The sequence below is a fragment of the Lynx canadensis genome, chromosome A3, assembly GCF_007474595.2.
Source record: "Lynx canadensis isolate LIC74 chromosome A3, mLynCan4.pri.v2, whole genome shotgun sequence".
Lineage (NCBI taxonomy): Eukaryota > Metazoa > Chordata > Mammalia > Carnivora > Felidae > Lynx > Lynx canadensis.
Window position 1 is genome coordinate 10,275,550 of NC_044305.1, and position 20,489 is coordinate 10,296,038.

Consider the following 20,489-nt stretch of genomic DNA (forward strand, 5'->3'; position numbering starts at 1 on the left):
TACACCTCACGTCTGCCTTCCCCTTCTCCCCCTCGTGGCAAAAGTGACTCAGAGCTCTTGGTCGCGGCCCTGGGGCTGGGGGCGGGGGTGTGAGTGTGTTGGGGACGGTTCTCACCTTTCCGAGGGCCCTCTTGCGTTTCTGGAGTCCGCCTTCCCCCACCCCACCGTCCCGGGGAGCTTAAAAAGGAGGGGCCGGAGTGTATGTTTCGCCCAGATGTCCCTGTCTTTGGTGGAACGTTTATGTAAAGCTGAACCGCGGTTTCTTGGCGGAGTTTTTATCAGTGTTCTCGTGGGGCTGCCGTCAGGGCGGGCAAGGTAGAATTCTTGCCCCAGAATCCTTGGGGTGTCCGCATGCTGCCGGGTCGGGTACCACTAGATCGGTGGGTGCACGGACGGGCCGAGAGCTGCCTTGGGTCCTCAGCTGCCCCCCTGCGGGGCACTCGGTCCTCTCCCCCTTCCCCGCTTCTCCCAGAGCCCAGGCCCCTGGCAGACAGTGTATCTCCTCTTCCTCAATATCAGGCCAGAGCCTGGAATGGGACTCCGGGAGAAACGTTTTTGAAGTGTGCTGTCCTTTCTTGTGGGGTCTTCGGGTGAACACACAGGCGGGCTGGGGGGGCATCGCCCGGGCCTCGCTTTTCCCTCACCGTCTCCATGAGGCTGCCAAGTCACTGCACTTGCGACTCTGTCGCTGCCTGGAGAAGAGATTGTCAACTTCATTTTTCCAGCCCGGGTTTGTCTCTTCTCTGACTTCCAATGGACTTGGCTTCGTATAATATGTCTCTTTCACGGTGAGACACATTCCTGCAGACTGGCTCAAATGGTAGTGAGTTTAGGCGGACTCCAAATGTGGGGATTCTCTTCCAGACATGAATAAGCCTCCTCTTTCAGGGTCACTGGAGGATGAATCACTCGGCAATATGTTGAGCCACATAGGAGCCTGAGAATCAATCTGTTCATTTATTTACTCAGCAAATATTTATTGAATGTCTACTACATGCCAGGTAGTGCTCAAGGTGCTGGGCCACAGTAATGAACAAATTTTCATTCTAGCGGCAGCAGGAGGTGGGGGGGGGGCAGACAATAAGCACAAGCATGAGGGGACACTTAGCACCATCAAGAAGGAAATCAACAGGAAGCTATAATGGGGGCGACAGTCGGGTGAGGGTGGGGGCTCTACTCCAGCCAGGCCGCTCAGAGAAGGCCTTGAGTTTAGGCTAAGGTCTGATGAATTGGGAAGAACCGGCCACGGGCAGACGTGGGGGGAGGGTGTTCGAGGCTAAGGGAACAGCCAGTGCAAAGGCCCTGAGGTAGGAGCAAACTCAGCCTGTTGAAGGACCGTCACGGAGGTCCAGGTGGCTGGACCAAAGTTGGGGCGCTGAAGCTGGTGATGTGGGCAAAGACCAGATCGTACAGGGTTTTGTAGGCGGGGATGAGGCGCTTGGATTTTAGTCTAAACATACCTGAGGATCGTTACGTTTTAGGGCGGAGGGACCACCTTCAAGATGATCTCTTCCAAGAACCGAAACTAGAGAAGAGGAATTTGCCAAAAGTCACCCAGCCACTGGTGGGAGAATATTAATAAAAGCTGATATTTATTGAATGCTTGCTGCGTGCTTTGGACGTAACTCACTCAATCCTTCCAACAGCCCGGTGAGGTGCGTGACGTCCCTAGTCCCATTTACAGATGGAGAAACTGAGGCCCGGAGAACTCCCTAACTTCCCTTCCATGACCGAGGGAGTGCCAGGGCCAGGATGTAACCCCAGACAGTCTGGCTCCAGGGCTCACGGCCCTGTGTCACAGTGACCCCACTCGAGGAACAGCACAGAAAGACGACCTGAAAAGCACTCGTTTGGCTTAAAACAAAAACAAAAAACAAAACAAAACAAAAACACCAAAAAACCCCCAAACGCTGACTCAGAGAAGGCTTGCATGTTTTAATCCAGGACTTCCAGACTCCTCTCTTGTATGACTCAGTCACTCCTTGGCCAGAGAGAGAGGTGGTCTGGGTGGGGGGCTGCAGATGGGGAGCCACAGCTGAGCTGACGTTTCTGTCGGGTTGGACCAGAGGCTGGGGGTTCAGGGCGGAGGGGGGCGAGTGAGACCCGAGGAGGGAAAGCTGGTGTCTGTAGCCCCTGACGAGGGGAGGGGGCTTTGTGTCTTTGTTCGAAGACTGGGGGTGGGGGGTGAGGAGGGGAGAGGAGGAGAGGGTGTGGCTCTCGGTCCGGAATCCCGCTCGCTAACGTACCTCGCCTCTGATCTCTCCATGGCTTCCTCGGGGTCCCCGGTGTGGACATGGTAATTGGAGACAAATTTAGCGTGTTTCGGGCCATCAGGCCTCTCTTCAGGCAGCGTGCTTGCTGTGCGGTAGATAGGTCTGTTTTTAATTTCCAGTGATGCGAGAAATACAGAATGACTTGCTTCTTAATTTAGAATCCTGAGAGGCACTGTCTCGTTTTGTTTTCGAGCCTGTGCCACATGTCTAATTCTCCGTCTCTGGGCTCACCATGTGATTCCACAACGTGGCCCCGTCCGGGGGTGTCCACGGCGTGCCGGGCACAGAAGGTCTCCTGTCCGGCTGGGGGCGCCCCAGCTTGGGTCGGAAAGAGAGACGTGGGGCTCCTTTTTCGTCACACGCTGGAGATGCCGTCCCCTCTGTTTGGGACGGGGCGGTCCAGGTACCGGTGGTCCGACCAGCTGAGCCCTCCCCGCGCTGAGCAGGACGCAGCGGTCGCTCCCGGCCAGGAAGGTAATTTGAGCTGGAGCGGAGGCGGTGTGGGCAGCAGAGCATCTCTTGGTCAGGGGGATGGGGATGGTCTGGAGAAGTTGCAGCCACTCAACCCCCTCCTGTGGGGCTCTCCTCCCTTCTAGTGTCGCTTACCCGTTGAGCAATAGCATGGCATCATCGTAGGCGCTATAGGTGGCTCAGTGAACAAGACAGACAGGTTGCTGATGATGTAGTTGGAGGAGGCAGAAAAAAGCAAATAAATACACCGTGCGAGGTCAGTTAGCGGTAAGTGGCTGACGTAACGTAAAGCGGTGTGGGTGAACGAAGAGTGCGAAGGGTGTGGGGCACCGTATTGGGGTGGGCCGTTGGGATGAGGAGAGGCTTGAACGAAGTGAGGTGCGGGCCCTGTGGGTCTGGGGGAAGAACCTTCCAGACAAAGGCCACAATAAGTGTGGCGACCCTGAGGCAGGAGGGCTCGTTGGAACACAGCAAGGCCAGTGTGGCTGGAGCGGAGGGAATAAGGAGGGTGGGCTGGGGATGGTGAAGAGGGGACCAGGTCATCCAGGATCTTCTGAGTCCCGGGAGAGACATCGGCTTGTTGATCTGAGTAAGACGTTTGCTGTCAGTGGGGAGCTGGGGAAAGGGGGGTGGGGGTGTTGTTGAGCCGGGGAACAGGATCTCTAACTTAAGATTTTAAAGATCGTTCTGGCTGGTGTGTGGAGATGACACGGGGGGAGGGGGAGGGGAGGGAGGGCGGGGATGGATGGAAGCAGGAAGGAGGCTACTGCACCAGTCCAGGCAGGAGACCGTAGAAGCTGAGACCGGAGCGGTGGTGATAGGGCTGGTGAGAAGCAGTTAGATTTCGGGTGGATTTTGAGCGTTGAGTCACCAAGACTTGTTACTCGCCTGGATGTGGCGTGTGGTTTGCTTCTCTCTTGGTTTGTAGGCCCCATACCCCGAACCCCAAGGGAACCTGCTGGTGCTTGGGCCTTCCTCTTCCTTTGCTGAAGGGTCCCACCTTGGACTCCTACCCCCGAGGTTCCCGTGGGTGGGTCCTGGGTCTTTACTTGGCATGCAGGACGGGATGGGGCGTGCCTCTGTGCCTTGACGGCTTCAGGGTTTCTTCCTTGTGGCCTTTAAAAGAAAGGTCAAGATTCACAAAGAGAAAAGCGGGGAGGGGGGGGTGTCTTCTTTCTTTGAAAGTATGTTTTGGCCTTATTTAAAAAAAATTTTTTTTAACGTTTATTCGTTTTTGAGAAAGAGACAGAGGGTGAGCAGGGCAGGGGCAGAGAGAGAGGGAGACACAGAATCCGAAGCAGGTTCCAGGCTCCAAGCTGTCAGCACAGAGCCCGACGCGGGGCTCGAACTCATGGACCGCGAGATCATGACCCGGGGCAAAGTCAGACGCCCCAACTGACTGAGCCAGCCAGGTGCCCTGGCCTTATTTTTTTTACATTATACATTCAGAAAATAATTTTTCTGTTGAGTCGTAATCATTGTAATAGGTTCAGGGGAGCTACAACCACGGGCTCCTGGGACAATAGAACTTCTCCCTGGGAATGATCAAAATCCAGTGGACATTTTAAAAAATAGCGTCTGATTCTATTTTTATTTTAAATTTTATTTTGGATACACACACACACACACACACACACACACACAGTCCCCACCCTCACACTTTCATAACAGAAATAGATATATTCGTTCTTACTATTGATGGTACATTTTGGAGATGATTTTATATCTGGATATGAAGCGCTTCCTTAGAGTTGCCCAGGTTGTGCACTGTCCAATGCCAACGGATGCCCTTCATAGTCACTGTCATGCCGGTTCCTAGGATACTCATTCTTCACCGTAACAGCCTTATACTGCGTAACATATTACTACCAACCTAACCAGCCCTCTTTTGATTGGGCCCAGTCTTTTGCTATTTTAAAGAGTGCTGCGTTGAATAACCCTGTCCTTTGTTTTTTTCTGCACATCTGCCAGGGTGTCCTCCGGCCAGCCCACTCACTAGCAGTAGAATTACATCTTTAATTTTGGAAGATAACCGCAAAATCGTCTGCCGCGGATTTGTCGGCACCCCATTTCTGCGGGCTCTGTTCTTAGGTTTATGTATTTCAAGCAGGGTCACCACCTGTTCTGTCTGCGGCGTCAGGGCACGTAGAGCAGATGAAGGAGGCCAGACCCGGATCCGAATCCCTGTGCTCACGTCTCTGAGTTTAGCTTCCTCATCTGTAAAAGGGCAGCTGCATAGTTCATGGAACTTTACAGGGACGGAAGCGGGGAGACAAGCAGCGATTGATGGGGCAACGAATTCTATCTGGTACTGGTGGTAAATGCAGCAAAGGAGATGGTTGCTGAGGGGCCCCGCCCCACCTGGGGAGCAAGGAAAGACTTCCATGGGAGTTAAGATTGGAGCCACACTCTGCAGTGTGACCAGGAGTTAACTAGGACAGAGGTGGGGGTGGGGGGAGATCGTTCCCGAGGATCAGACGCAGGGAAGATCCTGTAAGGGGCCGGGGCGCACGGCGGGGAGGGGCCGGGCCACGCGCGGCATCGCGGCCAGTGGGAGCGGGAGAGACTGATGGCCAACGGAAGCGTCTAAAAGGTCATCCTGGCCGCAGGACGGTGGGCGATGGTGGGTGGGGACTGGAGGGGAAGGTGGGCGTTGGGACGAGGGAGGAGGCGATGGAGGGAGAGAGTGCACTTTAGGCAATGGAATTGACAGGACTTTGAGGTGGAGCCTGTATGGGGGAGAGGGATTAGGATTTAGGGCCAGGATTAGAAACCCGGGAATTAGCATTTCTAGCGAAGTTAATGTGTGCTCCCTAGATGGGTATGGAGGGCTTGTTGGGTTGCCTGAGGCGAGAGCAAAACCATGGTCTGGTTTGCCTGGTGTGTGTGTGTGTGTGTGTGTGTGTGTGTGTGTGTGTAGGTCTGGGGGGGGGGTCTGTGTCTGGGGGAGGGAGTTGGGGGGCAGGCATGTTCCACACTCTTCGCATCCCAAAATAAAGGCGGAATTTGGGATGCGTGCACATCTGTAAAGATCTTCTCCCCACATGCCTGTGGCAGAGTTGGGAATCGCAAGAAAACACCCTTAGGCGCTTTTCTCTTCTTTCAGAGTGAAGTCTTTGAGGACGGTACCAATTTCCTAATATTCCAAATTCAACAACAAAAAAAGCTACTTAACATTGTTAAAGTTTGATTTTGGTAAAATTCAAAACAGTTTCTTTGGCCGGTTGCCATGTTGAAAATCAGTCCCACGTTTTGGACGCGGTGGCAGTTGGCCATCTGAGAGTGTTTAAAAAGCTCTGAGCGGAGTCGATAGAAAAATCGTTTTCAAGGAAATGTCCTCTCCGAGCGCTCGCTGCAGCGTTCATAGCAGGGGAGAGTTAGAGTGAGCTCACTGTCCAGCTGGGGGGGGGGGGGGGTGGGGAGGTCAAAGCTGTGGCCTGGAATAGGACGGAAACGCCGGTGCCAGGCAGGTGGGGCAGGGGTGGGGGCAGAGTTTAAGGTCGCACTCTCTCCCGGGCGCCTGCCTCGCATTTAGACAGTCCTCAGAACCAGGCCTTCCTTAAATCACGTGACCCTGTGCCCAGGCACCTGACCTGGTCCTGCTAGTCTGAGCCCTGGATACCGTGCGGCCCTTTGAGATCGCCTCATTAGACAAGATTCAGTGACGAGTGACAAGGGGACATGGTCACCCTGTATCGTTAAGTGGAAATAGCATGTAAGATAGAACCCCAGATATGTGGGCCTAGAGGAAATGTCTGCAAGGAATACATTAAAAGGCTTACTTATTTTGAGGGAGTATTTCCTTTATAACTTACGCAGTTTTCGTATGGTCTGTTTCTCCGACCATGAATGAGCTGTCACTCACTTTTCCTTTGTCTTGTTGTATGGTTAATATCAACAAAGATCTGTGCCCTTTTATCTGTGCACCGGGGCAGTTAAACTGCTGTTGGGAGCGGGAAGAACTTGAATTTGGCGGGGGGTGGGGGTGGGTGGGAGGCAGGGTCTGATGAGCCCTCCCTGTGAACATGTGCGCCTCTGAAGAGTGGACACCGATGTTCCCCTCTGGGTTCTTTTTGCTGAGCTGGGGGGGGTGCCCCTGCCTGTCTTGAAATGCCTCCTCCGGGTTCCGGGAGAGTTGGCCTTTTTCTGAGTTAAGAGGCAGGTGTGACACAGAGGAAGCCGATAAGGCCACATCCCTGGGGTTCCACCCGGTGGCTCTGGGGCTGTAGGGTTTTGAGGAGGTCCCTCAATCCCGCCGAGCCTCAGCTTTCTCGTCCAAAAAAGGAGGAACCCTGCTTTCCTGCTGTGCAGATTCCACCAGCTCTGCCACTCCCTACCCGCGTCTCAAACCTCACGATGTGCCCTAGAGACATCCCTTCTTCCTGGAACCCTGTCAGCCGCCTGGGAAATGACAAGAAGCAGAACTTTCGCTCTCCCCTCGGCTGCAGGAAACGGAGCCTCTTGTGCTTTGGAGACCGGCTGACCTTGAGCTTCTAGGTTGCAGCAGGTGTCTGCTAAGGCCGGAAGGTGATTTCTGCTTGCCCGGGCCCCTGGGAAGACCTTACCTTTGGAGAAGCCTGGAAAGAGGCCTCGTGACGGAAGTCTCCCTAAAATGGGGACCACAGGGTGCAGGGGGCCTTAGGGGCCGATCATGCCATCCCAAGACACGAAGCGCTCTTGGCGAGACCCAAATCGCTCAGTTTTTTGGAGAAGCGAGTAAATGGCTACGCGCCCTTCTTACCAAACCTCCAGATTGCTGGCAGGACTGTCCCGAATGAGCACGCGGGGCCCTGGGCGCCTGCTGGTCCTTCTCGGGGAGGGGAGGGTGGAGGTCCGAGGGTGGAGGGGAAGCGTTCTTCTCATTTCATGCGAGGTGGCGAGCTTTCTTCCCTGGGCCCTGCCTCCTTCCAGCTCCCACGTCAGAGGGGCTGTTAGCCGCAGAGAAGACTGGAATTAATGCCCGGGTTTACCACCCACAAGCATGTTTCGGGTTGTTTTCCACTTTACCGGGCTTTCGCAGACAACCTTTACCTTTCCATTCAGTTCTGTAGTACCACCTTTGTGTTCTGAGTCATCCTCCTCGGGTGACCAGGAAGATTCTCGGTTCGCGGGCACCCTACAGAAGTCATCTTACTTTGTCTTTGAAAGAGCCCTGGGGAGTGGGAGGTGGTGTCCCTGTTTTACGGGAGCATTTGAAACTCAGAGGGGCGGAGCCACTGCTCCAAAGTCACACAGCTTTTCAGAAACCGAGGCAGGATTGAAATTCAGCTGTGACTGGCCGAGGGTGAAATCCTTTCTTCTTTCTCCCGAGTCCAGAGCCCTCTCCGGTGTCACCTGGGAGAGGGGGCCTCTCAGTGAGGTGGGCGCCCATCTGTTTGCACCGCAGTAGCTGGTCCGACCCAACCAGGGGGAGCTCTGGAATGCAGAGACGTCCTTCTTGAAGGAGTGGGTTTCTTCCTCCACAAAGGAGAAACATTGTTTGTGCTGAATTTTCTGATGCCCTTCTTTCTCTCCTTCCATCCCCCTCTTGCTCCCCCAACACCCTTGATCTCACAGTTGAGCCCTTACTTGTGTTTCCTGACGTGCATTTCTGCCCTGTAGTCCTAGACCCCAGAGCAGCTGTAGACCCAGGTGGCAAGGACACGGAGCATGTGTCAGTTAAGGGGGTGGCCTGAGAGCCCGGAGTCCACATCCTAACTCCGTCCTATGCTAGCTGTGTTAACTGGGACAGATCGCTGGTCTTGCACAAGCCTCGGTGGGTCCAGCCTACACAGAGCTGTGACACACGTAAATCATCGAGCTCGGTGCTGGGCTTGTGGGAAGTATGCACTGAGCTGATGTGTCGTCGTTGATGGTGACCACGAATCCAGTATGTTTACTGATCACGCTGAACACGGTAAACAAAGTTCCTGCTACCAAGATGCATGGATCTCGTGTTTCGGTGGGGGAGAGAGATACTAAGCAAGCAACTAACAAAACAAGAAAACCTCAGGTGGTAATGAAGTCATTGTGCCAGTGGTGTGGTAGTGAACCTTCAACATCCAATTCTCTGGGGGAAAAAAGAAAAAAGAGCCTCGATGTGTAGCATTTGCCAATTTTGGGGGTATCGGTATCCCTACTGTGGGGGACTTCAAGTGACCAAAGTGGCACCCACTGACTCTTAAAATTCCTAAAAATTTAACAAGTGGGTCTTGTAAGGCCCCCAGACCTGCCTCCAGCCTTGGGTGTAAATGCATAATGTGGTTCGGGAAGGATCTGAAGAGCTCTGAAGATGAACTGTACCAGCAGAAGGGTGTTCTAGGCAGAGGAGGGCTGTGCAAAAGCCCTGAGGTTGGAGAGAGCTGGGTGTGCTCCAGGAGCAGAAGGTGGTTGGTTTTGGCAGGACTCAGTGGGGTGGAGGGAGAAGTGACAGGTTGGGCCGGCGGAAGCCTCATAGACCACGTTTGGATTTTATTCTAAGGCCACAGGAAGTCTTTGGAGAGTTGTAAGCGGGGGAGTGTCTGTGTCTGATTTGCACTTTTTTTTTTTTTTTTTTTTAAAGGCTCTTGGGCTATTCTGTGAAAGGCCAGCAAGAGACCAGTTAGGGGAAGTGGTTATCATCCCAGGGAGACGCATGGATGCTGGGACTGGTGTGCCTGAAAGGGGAGAGGTTGAAGTGGCTGCATTCAGGTAGAACTGTAGGGATGTGGCACAATTTTTTAAAAGTATATTTACTTTTATTTATTTTGAGAGAGAGAGAGAGAGAGAGAGAGAGAGGGAGAGCACGCACATGCACAAGAGGGGCAGAGAGAGGATGAGAGAGAGAATCCCAAGCAGGTTTCACACTGCCAGTGCAGAGCCCTATGCAGGGCTGGAACTCACGAACCCGTGAGATCATGACCTGAGCCGAAACCAAGAGTTGGACGCTGAACCGACTGAGCCAGCCAGGTGCCCCCAGGGGTGGGACAGGTTTTATCTTCAGGGCTGTTTACCATGAATACACCCAGGCTGCTGCAATTTCTGTTCTGTCCTGGGGAGGAGGAAGGGACTGAGACCATCGGGGCTCACTCTCTGTCCTACCTACTTTTCCTTCTCCACCCAGCGGGATGCTGTGTTTACCGCCTCCTGGTCAATCCAGAAGAGGAGGTGAGGAAATCTGTTTATCTTGGGTCCAAATGTAAAGCAAAACCAACAAAAACCAATCTCTTCTCAACTCGGACCTCCTTCCTTTGATTTGTGCAGAACAGGACCCTGTTCTGCAGTTGGCATGGGGGAGAAAGATGAGAGGTTCTGACTTGGATTTCCATCTTTGCCCTTGGGCAACTCTTGGGTGTGTGTGACACGCGGAAATGCTGTGGGTGTCGGCCTGGCAGCTTATGAAAAAAGGTGTCACCTGACTCTGCTCCACTCCCAGCCTGTCTCCGTATGGTTTTTAGAAGGACACGAGAGGACTCCCGTCTTTCCGGAACGGTGCCGTCCAGTAGAGCTTTTCTTGACGACGGACGTGTTCTGTATCTGTGCCGTCCATCGCCGTGGCCACTAGCCATCTGTGGCCACCGAGCACTGGAAATGGGGCCAGCATGACTGAGAAACTGAATTTTCCATTTTATTTAATTTTTGTACTTATTGTGTTGGACACCGCAATTCTGGACCGTATGTCGTCCTCCATTGCCTTGGAGACTTTGTTTTTTGGCAGTTGATTGGAGATCCTAGTTTTTTTTTTTTTTATTATTTTAAGTTTATTTATGTTAAGGGAGAGACAGAGTGAGCTGGGAAGGGACAGAGCGAGAGAAAGAGAGAGAATCCCAATCTGACAGCACACAGCCCGACGCGGGGCTCGAACCTGTGAACCATGAGATCGTGACCTGAGCCAAAGTCGGACGCTTAACCAACTGAGCCACTCAGGCACCCCTAGCCTGGACAATTTATATTACTCAGAAGCCCATTGCTGTAATTAATTCTTTATATTTCATTTGTTTTAGTAAGCATTTTTGTGCATGACTCCTGACCGCACGATTTTTTTTCTAGGGTACGTAGTGAGAAATGGAATTACCAGGTCATAGGGCATATGTGGTTTTAATTTTTAATTGAAATAGTTATACCAGGTTATGTTCCTGTCAGCTGCATGAGAGAGTGCCTGTGTGCCGTCTGTAAAACACGTGATTGTATCAAATACCAACATGCGTGCCATTCTAATAGGCAAAAAATGGTATCCCAAGGTAATTTGCATTTTCCCGTTTACAAGTCAAATCGAACATCTTTTCCAAGCTAATGACCATTTGTTTTTCGGTGAGTTGCCTGTTCAAATTTCTTGCTCATTTTTCTGTTGGATCGTTTTGTCAATTCATTCAGCAAATGCGTACTAGAATACCTGCCATGTGCCAAGCCTTATTCTGGGTGCCAGGGATGTTGTGGCCAGTAAAATAAACAGACACACCTGCCCTCAGAGAGGTGATAGTCCAGTTGTAGGAGAAGGACCTAAGCAAAAGGAATTGAGGAGCTATGTAATAATGTTAGATGGGATAAAAAGAAGGAAAAGCAGATAGAGAAGAAGGAAGGAGATAGTCCTACCCACTGGGGGTAAGACTCAGTTTTAAACACGACGGCCAGGAATCTTGTCCTTTACTTACTCATTTGTAGGCATTCTTTATGTATTCTCTGTACTAATCCTTTGCCCGTTCTGTGTCGCACACGTTTTCCTCCAGTCTTTAATTTTCTTTTGACTCAGATGATGGCACTTTAGCCTTGCTCTTTATTTATTTTTTTTTAATTAAAAAAAAAAATCTAACTTGTTGATTAGAATATATTCATGTAAAAAGCATACGTTTTTTCTTCTGATCTTCCCAAGCAACCCGTGTCAAGAGCTCTGGTTTATCTTTCCTGATTATTTTTTTGTCCTCACCACCATGTGACACTCTCCCCACCACCCTGCTGGCAGCTGAGCACTGGCAGTTTCCGGCTGTTTCTCCGTAAATACAGTTCTGATCTCCTACCTTCTCACGGTCGCAAAGGCTCCATTTTGGAGAGGATCTCCGTAATTCATTGTTTGAGCAGCCCTTCTGTTGGGACACCAGGGTTCCTCCTAGTTCTCCTTTCCTCCAGGTGATGGGGCAGTCCTGCACTCCTTCTGCGGCCCGGGAGCTTCTCAGATTTTTGAGGGACTATACCCACCAGCACCCTGCATGCTAGAGGTGTGTAATATTTTGATTTTGTGTTCTCCCCCACAGCTCCATGGCTACATGGAAAACAAGCCCCTCGGGCTTCAGATCTTCATTGGGACAGCCGACGAGCGGATCCTTAAGCCCCACGCCTTCTACCAGGTGCACCGCATCACGGGAAAAACCGTCACCACCACCAGCTACGAGAAGATCGTAGGCAACACCAAAGTCCTGGAGATCCCTCTGGAGCCAAAGAACAACATGAGGGCGACGTAAGGGCTTGGGGGCCGAGGGTGGTGGGTCTTTATGGGGAAGTTGGGGGACCCAGGGGCAGGGATTTGGTAGCGGGGACTCTCTGGAGTTGAGTTGGTGGAAGGAGTCGTGGATGGTGGTTCCCACTCTGCGATGGGCCCATAGAGATTTGTTCGAAAAGTTTCTATTTCAAAAGCTTTATGTCTAAATGCTTTTCTTGTGTGCTGGGAGAAAGACTACCTATGCGTCTTTGGATTATGTTACTTGGGATGAGGCTGAGTTGATTTACGTGTCAGAACGTATTTGGCCTAAAGAAAATTTTTAAAGACACAGATAGGTTGAAACTCACAAAGGAATAGGCGTGTAGCTCAAATTTGGGAAACGTTGCACCCGTGCACTGGAGTTAAAAAAAAAAAAAATCTCTTTATTAGAAAATAACCTTAACTTCCAAACGGTGAGAATTTTACAGAGAACCCTGTCTGCCGTTCGCTCAGCTTTGCCGATTGTGAACGTTTTCCACGTTTGCTTTATCACTTCCTTTGCTCCTCGGTTTTTCCTGAACTGTTAGACACGGTGACTCTTTACCTTTACATAGTTGAGCGCGAATTTCCTCAGGACTAGAACGCCTAGGTTCTTTGGTGACCACAGTACCTTTGTCAAATTAAAGATGTTTAACGCCGATCCACTCCTCTTACCTATCGAAGAGTCTCCAATCAGTTTTGCCAGTTGCATACTTGAGTTTGTCAGACGCTTTTGAGAGTAGAGAAACTGGCATGAAAAGGTTCCCTAGGGAGGTACTTTCCACCGGGGAATTTCTCTAGTGACTTTGTGAGTGTTTGACCCCCATCTGGGCAGTCCGTTCCTGGCTGGAATCCTGATAGGCGGATTGTAATCCGCTCTCCCCGCCCCCGCCCACCTCCCCGTCTGTGGCTGGCGGTGGAACCGTTTCGGTTAACTGACTTAGGTGGTTTTGTGGGTGATCTTGCCTGTTCACCAAGATGGTCAGTTCTAAGTGGGGTTCTCAACCTCCTCGCAGCATTGACTGTGCGGGGATCCTGAAGTTGAGGAACGCGGACATCGAGCTGCGGAAAGGCGAGACGGACATCGGCAGGAAGAACACGCGGGTGCGGCTGGTTTTCCGGGTGCACATTCCAGAGGCCAGCGGGAGGATCATCTCCCTGCAGACTGCATCCAACCCCATCGAATGCTGTAAGTTGGGCGCTGGGCAGCATCGGCCTTCGCCGCGTATACTGAACGTGACCTTCCGCCCCGGGCAAGGTGCTCAGCCAGAATGCGCAGGACCCGCAGGGGTCGACAGGGGGCCCGAGATGACCAGAGGGCCCAGACCCAGAGCACATTGAACGACTTCTCTCCGCTCTCATTTGCTTGTGGAAGGTTTTGTGGCCTCACAGGAAATGAAAAAATAATACAGCTAACGAGTAGCCTCCGGCTTTGTTTAGAGGATTCGAAAACGTATAAATGTTTTGGTCGTAAAAAAGGTAGATGCAGTTGGAGTGAGTTTACTGTACCCAGTGTCCTCTTTTCCTTTCCCTTAGCCTCTCAGTGGTTCTCGCTGACCGAGCGGTGACTCTGCTGGTCAAGATGCTGAACGCCCAGCAGTCAGTAGCTCCTTGAATATTACGGAGGTTCTAGGCCACAGCTGATGCTCGTTTTACAGAAGAGGAGGGGGAGAGATGAGGGGTTGGCCACCCCGGGCCAGCAGGGCTGGGATTGGGACAGGAGCTTTGGCACGCACGACCGTGCCCCGCCCCGCCCCCCCAGCCCCTGCTGTCACCCTCAGCCCATCTGTGCCTATTCACTGAGAATCTGCCCACTGTGCCCAAACCAAAATGCAGAGGAACTTCAGAATCTCGTGTGCAGTGGCCGAGATCTGTCGTGTGGAAGGGCTCTGAGCAGAAACGCGGCTCAGTTCTCATCGGGCTTTGAAAGAAGAAGGCGCTTTGGGCTCATTCACGGGTACTTGAGGCAAGTTGCATGATTGGTTTTTGCAGTTAGACCTGGCAAAGCTTCTCGTCGGCTCAGTGTTTGCGACTTTAGAAATCATTCGTCCAAGCACAGAGAAGAAAACAGTAAACGTTGTTGCAGAAACAAAAGCCGTTTATGTTATTTCTGTGTCCTTCGAAGAGTAGTTTTTATGGTGTTACGATCACGTTCCGTATGCAATTATGTTTCGGGATTCTGTTTCCTTTTTACTGGGCATTTTACCCTAACCGTGTGCCACAAAACTCAGTTGCCTAGAGAGGCCGGGGAGGTCACACGGGTAAGTGGAGATGCAGCCAGCAGAGAGTGGTGGGGACCAGGGACCAGGAAGGCACATTCCCCACCTGAATGGGCCTGCCTTCTACAACTCCAGCCGGCATTTCCGTGTGGGCATGGAGACTCGGAGGTGGCCAGATTCTCTGGCTTTTTAAGATAAACCCCCAATGTCCTGATTTTTAAAAAGCAGCAACAAATCCAAAATACTGTGTGGATTAGAGAAAATCTTCATGTGGCTTTGATTAATCAGAGGGAGTCTTAATCAGACACTAATGAGTAAAGGAAAAGCGTGAATATCTTAGGCAGAAAGGGTTGGGGAAGACCGGCCCTCAGGATTTCATTTATTGATTAAAATTTTTTTTTTCACGTTTATTTATTTTTGAGAGAGAGAGAGAGAGAGAGAGCACGCGCAGAGGAGGGGCAGAGAGAAAGGGGGACCCAGAATCTGAAGCAGGCTCCAGGCTCTGAGCTGGCAACACGGAGCCCGATGTGGGGATTGAACTCACGAGCTGTGAGATCCTGACCTGAGCCAAAGTCGGACGGTGAACCGACTGAGCCACCCAGGCGCCCCTGGCCCTCGGGGTTAAAAGCCAGTGAGGAGAGACTGTGGGCCCTCTTGGGGGGAGAAGCCAGAACTTGGTCTTGGTCGGTGTTTGGAAAAAAGATGAAGGGGCCCTAGGATTTCCTCCAGCCACGGGAGTCACGATGTGGATCGGGCCGCACACGGTGCTGAGTCTCCGCTCTGACGTTAGAAGAGAAAGACCCAACAGCACACAACAAGGGAAAACAAGTGTTGAAAACTATGTCAGGAACATGGGAGTTCCCCTCCTCTACCCAGCAGACCCCACCCCTGTCCCCTGAGCGCTGGGCACAGCGGCTGCCTCACTACGGTGTTGGTTTTGAACATCTCGAGATGTTTTGGGAAGGAAACCCGGGCTCTTCCTCAGTAATTTGGGGGATTTTGAGAAGATAAGGTCTCCTTTTTCTGGTAGGTGACTCACTCGACAGGATGGGGCTGTGGTTTGTAGCAAGGTGGGGAGCAGGCGGCCTCAGGAGGGGCCACACGCCAGAGTCCCTGTTCCTCTCCGTCTCTGGGTCCCTCGGGTCAGTGTATCTCCTGTTGATCTGAGAGTTGAAGGATCAGCGCTGAACCACATGCACCTCCAGCAAGATCTTCAGGGTGTCATGAAGTCATTTGAACCTTGAACATGGGCTTTTTTTTTTCTCTATATTTGGCTGATTCAACTACCTCCTTTTGACAGATAAGGAAACAGGCTTTCTTGGTAAAGTGATTCACTCACTTTTTTACTCAGTAGAGCTAGGGTCTCCAGCTTTCTGGTTCTGTGAAATACCTTCTTATGGTTTCTAGAACACCTCCGTTTCTTGCAGGGCCAGACTGAACTACCAGCTGGCCACACGCTCTCTCACCCAGAATCTTCTGTCCTTTTTATTGCCACCTCTGTTCTCTTTTCCAAGACTGGTGCCTGATCGTTAATATAAATATTTATTGACTAATGGGCTTACTATTAGAGATTCAGTAAATATTGACGACTAGTCCGTAGCACATAGTGATGATCCTTCGGGAGATATTCAATAAATATTTATTGACTAGTTGACTTTTGTATATGCCCCCTGGGGAGGGTGAGCTGGTAAGAAAAACATTCAGTGGACTCATACTTATTGGCAAGGCTACCTTACTTTGGAGGTGCTGATTATATAACGTTTTGGGGAATCAAGGATGAGTTCTCAGATTCTAGCGAAAACAGGACAAACCCTGGAGGCCACTCTTGGGAAAGTAGGCCAATTTGCTAGACTTGTAGATTCCTTACGTTGATGCATAGCACGCCGGAGGTCAAACCTCACCTTTGCATAGACGGGTGCTCTGTGTGTTTCTCTTTCCACGAGACGTTCAGTATTGCCAAGGAGATGCTCTCAGTCCCCTCCCTGATTGTCAGCAGAGCCGATTTTGAAGCTTCTCCAGTCCGCCTGGCTCTGGGTGCCGTCCACACCCCTTCCCAGTCCTGACGGATAACCGGGTCTCCCCGGCTTCTCAGGGAACGTGGGAGAGTTCAGGAAGGAACACGCTTGTCTTCCCCGACGACAGACATCTAACTCTGCTCTCAGGGTTCTGGAGGCGAGAGCCCAGAATCCAGGTGACCGTCAGATTGTTCCTAATGGAGACTCTGAAGGGGGGATGTTCCAGGCCCCTCTCCTAGCGACTGGCAACGGCCGGCACTCTTGACTCTCCTTGGCTTGTGGGTCCGTGACTCCGGTCTCTGCCTCCTTTTCACGCGACCCTGTTGTCTGTGTGTCCTTCTCTGTCTCTTATGAGGACACTGTCACTGGGCTCAGGGCCCCCACGAATCCTGCACAATCCACCCTCCAGTTTTACCTTATTTGTGCCTTCAGAGATCGTATTTCCAAATACAGCCACGTTTGAGGTTCTGGGTGCCTGGGGCTTTGTTCAACTCATGACCCTTCCTCCTCAGCTACATTTCTTGACGTCTCAGTCGCCTCTGGCCCTCAGTTCCCAAATCCTCTGGGCTCTTTCTCTGTCTTCTCTCTTGGCTTTTGCCCACACTGTCACCTCCATCCAGAACGCTTGTTCTCAAACTTGGTCGCATGCTGGCACCACCTGGGGAGTTATTAAAAAACAAAACAGAAAACCCCCCAATGTGTTGCCCGAATCCCACCCCGGAGATGGCAAGTCCCTTGGTCTGTGGTGGGGTCTGTGCATGGAGAGTTTTTGGAGGTCATCCGGTGATTCTGATGTGCTGGGACACGTGGGGCCTGCTCACCTTGCCCCCTCCGGTCCCTCGGTTGGCTCTTCCTTATCCAAGGTTGCTGTGTCCATGGCCCCTCAGGGAGGACGCACGCCCCCGACCCCACAAGGTACAGGTCCCCCGCTCTGTGCTGACAACCCAATTTACTCCTTGGTCTCTCTCCTGTAAGGACAGAGACCAGAAGGCATCAGCCAGGGCCTGGCACATAGCACCTATCTCTAAAATGTTTGTTTAAAACAAAACTAGTGAACGCCAGCCTCTCCAGGCTGCCCAGCGCAAGAAGAAGGTGATGAGGAAGCAGAAGGGGGCTGTCGGCAGGTGCGAAGGCCTTGTCCCATGAGCGTCTCTCTGGGAATCTCCTCCCTGCCCCTCTCTGTTCTTCGAGAGAACACCCAAGGCGGTTTTCCACCAAGTCCTGCCCACTCCCGGCACAGAATAGGAATCCACTTTGCTCCTTGTGTAGGCACTGGGGCGTGGGTGCATGGTGTAGACCAGAAAGTGGGTTTTCTCACATGCTTTTTTCAGCCCCTCCCTTCTCGTGACATAACTGTGTGTCACCGAGCTCTAATTGAGATACAACAAATGACACAGAGCGTGCATCTTCAGTTCAGTGATTTTCAACAATTCAACGGACCTGCGTAACCACCGCTCACAAGGAGACGCGGGACATTTCCTTCCCTCCAGGAAGGGCCCTCACACCCCATCAGCCGGTGCCGCCTCCCCATCCCCACACACAGGCAACCACGGTTCTGATTTCTATCGCCAGAGATTAGCTTTCCCTGTTCTAGAACCTCACGCCATGGCATTGGACAGCGTGTACTTTGTGTCTGGCTGGTTTCGCCCAGCATGAGCTCGGTGCTTTTGAGAGCCATTGCTCTTACCACGTGATTCTGGCTGCTGTGAACCTTCTGATCCAAATGCTTTCACTGCCCTTGGGTGAACACCCGGGAATGGAATGGCCGGTTCACGGGGAAAGGTTGTGCTCCAGTCTATGTATTTTCCAAACCATAAAATGATTTACTCTGAGCCAGAGTGCATGAGAGCTCCATCTGCCCCACGTCCTTACTGGTGTTGGCTTCTGCCCGTCTTTTCTACTGGGAGCCGCTCCGGGAGCGGAAAGTGGACCTCCTCGTGCATGATTTGCATTTCCCCAGTGGCTCACGATGCTGAGTGCTGGCGTGTGCACCTGCTGGCTGTCCCGGTGTCTTCTTCGCTGACCTGTCTGTGCACAGCTTTTGCCCTCTTGCGATGGGGTCACTCCTCTTGTTATTATTAATACGCGTCAGTTGTTCATGCGTCCTGGGTAGGAGCCTTTTGTCCGATGTGTGTAGGATGAATATTTTCCCCGGTCCACGCTTGGGCATCAATATTTTATTTTGACTAAATCCCAATGTATCATTTTCTTTTCTTTTGGGATTAGTGCTCTTTGCATTCCCCCAACAAATTTCTACCGGTCTGAAGGAAGCAAAGGTATCCTTTTACCTTTTCTTCTAGAAGCTTTTTGATGCTGGGTTTTAGGTTTAAGGATGCACTCCATCTCAGGCTAATTTTGGTGTCTGGGGTGAGTAGGGTCGGGGTCCATCATTCACCACCCCCAGATTGGCCCACCTCGGATGCCCTCTCCTGGAGGCAAGCACTTGGACAACCCGACCGTGTTCCCCTCCCTCGCCAGCTTTCCTTCTCTGCCCCACTTGACTCTCGTAGGTCTGGCTTGGGAGACGGGCGATCACACGGCACTGCTTCGTGAAAATCTTAGAAGCAGCGGGACCAGACTGGCATATTGCCTCCTTTCTCGTGAAGCAGGGCTGCTTACCTCGTTCACCTGCTTCTGCCAGAGGCCGAGAGGACCTCCATAATTCTTGTGGGCGTCTTAACGTGGATTCTTCCACTGAAAACGCATCTGGAGCGCATGATACGCTGTTCTAGGCACTGGGGATAAGATAAAACAGTGGTCAAGACAAAAGTCCCGGTCCTCGTGCAGGCCACATTCTGGCGAAGAGAACCCACCCGAAATAATGAAAACCATCATTTTCAACAGTGAAGTGTGATGACGAAAATAACCAGGACGATGCGTTGGTGACTTGGGGGGAGGGCTAAGCAGCAGCAGCCTTGGGTGTGCTGAGCAGGGGAGACTTCCTGGAGGAGGTGGCGTATTAATCTGAACCTGAGCGGTGGGGGAGCATGGCCCAGCTGGAGGATACAGTAAGTGCAAGGGCCCTGAGGCAGAGATAGGTTCCACATCTTCAGGGAAAAAAAGGGCAGCTGGGGAGGCTATGTGGAGTGAATACGGGTCAGAAGTCTGAGATGAAGCTGGGGACTTGGACTTTGTTCAAAGTGACATGGGAAGGCTTGAGTTCTAAGTAGGGGGCTGACACAATGGGATGCATATTCCAAAACTTGTTTAGCGCGGTCCCTGGCACATAGTAGATGCTCATACATGCTTGAAGACCAAATGAAGGAAGGAAGGAGACCACAGGGACCCGGCAGGGAAGAGGTGAAGGAAGAGGAACAGTGACCACAGTCAGCTGCTGTGCGTCAGGCACCTTCTGTGTTGCCCCCGAATCATCGTAAAAACACTGAGCTCAATGGCCGTTCCCGTTTTACAGTCGGGAAAACGGAAGCACGGAGAAGTTAAATAAGTTGCCCGGGGTCACACAGCTAGTAAGGGACCAAACCAGCCGTGACCTCCACATCGTGCTGGATCTCGGGACGCCCAAGGTTGAGGTAGGTCACGAGTGACAGATTAATTTGGGCTGGAACCGAAAGTTTGGCCTCGTGTCGTGTAAGCCAGAGACCAGCCCGGCGACCCTCCGAGGGCTCCGCGTGCCTTCCCCGCGGCGCTGTAGCAGTAAATCGTGGGCGACATTCGGGCATCGGGCAGAGGGTGGCTAGGCCAGGCCTTTGTCAGCCCCCTGCCCTCCAAGGAGACTTTTGAGCAACGACTGAGAAGCCACGTTTCCGGCAACGTTGAAGCCTGTGTGACGGGGAGAAGCCGGCTAGGGTAGTGCTGAGGTGTGGGCCTGGGTTCAAGGAAATGCCTCTGCCACTTACGGGCTCTTTGGTCCCAGGAAGTCACTTACCACTCTGTGCCTCAGCTTCCTCATCTGTAAAATGGGGACAGTAACACTGGGTGTCTCTCGGCTCTCGTCGGGGCCAGACGAACGCGTGTACATACGGCAGGTGCCAGCCGAGGTCACCACAGGCCAACCCAGCGCCTGTCTCGTGGGGTGTCTCACACCTGCTGGCTACCCTCCCCACCGCTTTACAAAGCGGCCTCGCCTAGGCCTCTCACGGCC

General features: G+C 52.2%; 1 protein-coding gene across 1 annotated transcript in view; it reads left to right on the forward strand.

The window, feature by feature from the left end:
- The window catches only part of NFATC2 (nuclear factor of activated T cells 2), a 122,210-nt gene that overhangs the window by 31,643 nt on the left and 70,078 nt on the right, over window positions 1-20,489 (forward strand). The window contains 2 exon segments of the mRNA XM_030309390.1: window positions 11,951-12,153; window positions 13,170-13,342. Coding sequence (XP_030165250.1) covers window positions 11,951-12,153; window positions 13,170-13,342 — 376 coding nt within the window.